Genomic DNA, 845 nt, shown 5'->3' on the forward strand with positions numbered 1-845 from the left:
CTAGAAAGACTTCTTTCCAATCCCTTTTAGGGCTTCCTTTACATCTTGGTTTCTCAGGCTGTAGATGAGGGGGTTTAACATGGGGATTATAATGCCATAAAACACGGAAGCCACTTTTTCCTGCTCTTGAGACTCCTTGGTGCCATGGTGCAGGTACATATAAGAAAGAGTCCCATAGAACACAGTGACAGCTGTCAGGTGAGAGGCACATGTGGAGAAGGCTTTTTTCCTCCCTGCAGCAGTTGATATTTTCAGGATGGCAGCCAGGATATATATGTAGGAAAAGAGGACCACCAGCACAGTGAACATCAAGTTAAACCCCACAAAGATAGTTAGTAGCATGATGTTGAAGTCAATGCTGGAGCATGAGAGGGCAAGAAGTGGGGGTTCATCGCAGAAAAAGTGGTTAATTTTATTGGATTTGCAGAAGTTCAATGAGAAAGTAAAACTCGTGTTTACAGAGGCATTAAGGAAGCCTAGGAAGTAGGAACCAACCAGGAGTTGAAGGCAGACTGCCTGGGACATGACCGTTGGATAGCGGAGTGGGTTGCAGATGGCCACATAGCGGTCCACTGCCATTGCGGCCAGGATGTAGCAGTCAATTGTTGCAAAGGCACCATAGACTAGTAATTGCACCATACATCCTGTGAATGAGATGGATTGCTCTGTTTCGACAAAGTTTTGCAGCATCTTGGGAGTGATAGCGGAGGTGTAGCAGAGATCAACAAATGCCAAGTGTTGGAGGAAGAAGTACATTGGGGTGTGAAGGCAAGAATCACTCTTGATGAGTAGGATCATCCCCATATTCCCCACCAGGGTGGCCAGATAGATCACTAGAAATACAG

At 45.9% G+C, this 845-nt stretch overlaps 1 protein-coding gene across 1 annotated transcript in view; it reads right to left on the minus strand.

Annotated features, from left to right (window-relative positions):
• LOC132009782 (putative olfactory receptor 5AK3) overlaps window positions 1-845 on the minus strand; it is a 940-nt gene continuing 95 nt past the window's right edge. Inside the window, 1 exon segment of the mRNA XM_059387816.1 lies at window positions 1-845. This exon segment is cut by the window's right edge and continues 1 nt beyond it. Within this exon segment, the coding sequence (XP_059243799.1) occupies window positions 1-845 (845 nt within the window).

The sequence above is a fragment of the Mustela nigripes genome, chromosome 1, assembly GCF_022355385.1.
Source record: "Mustela nigripes isolate SB6536 chromosome 1, MUSNIG.SB6536, whole genome shotgun sequence".
NCBI classification, from domain to species: domain Eukaryota; kingdom Metazoa; phylum Chordata; class Mammalia; order Carnivora; family Mustelidae; genus Mustela; species Mustela nigripes.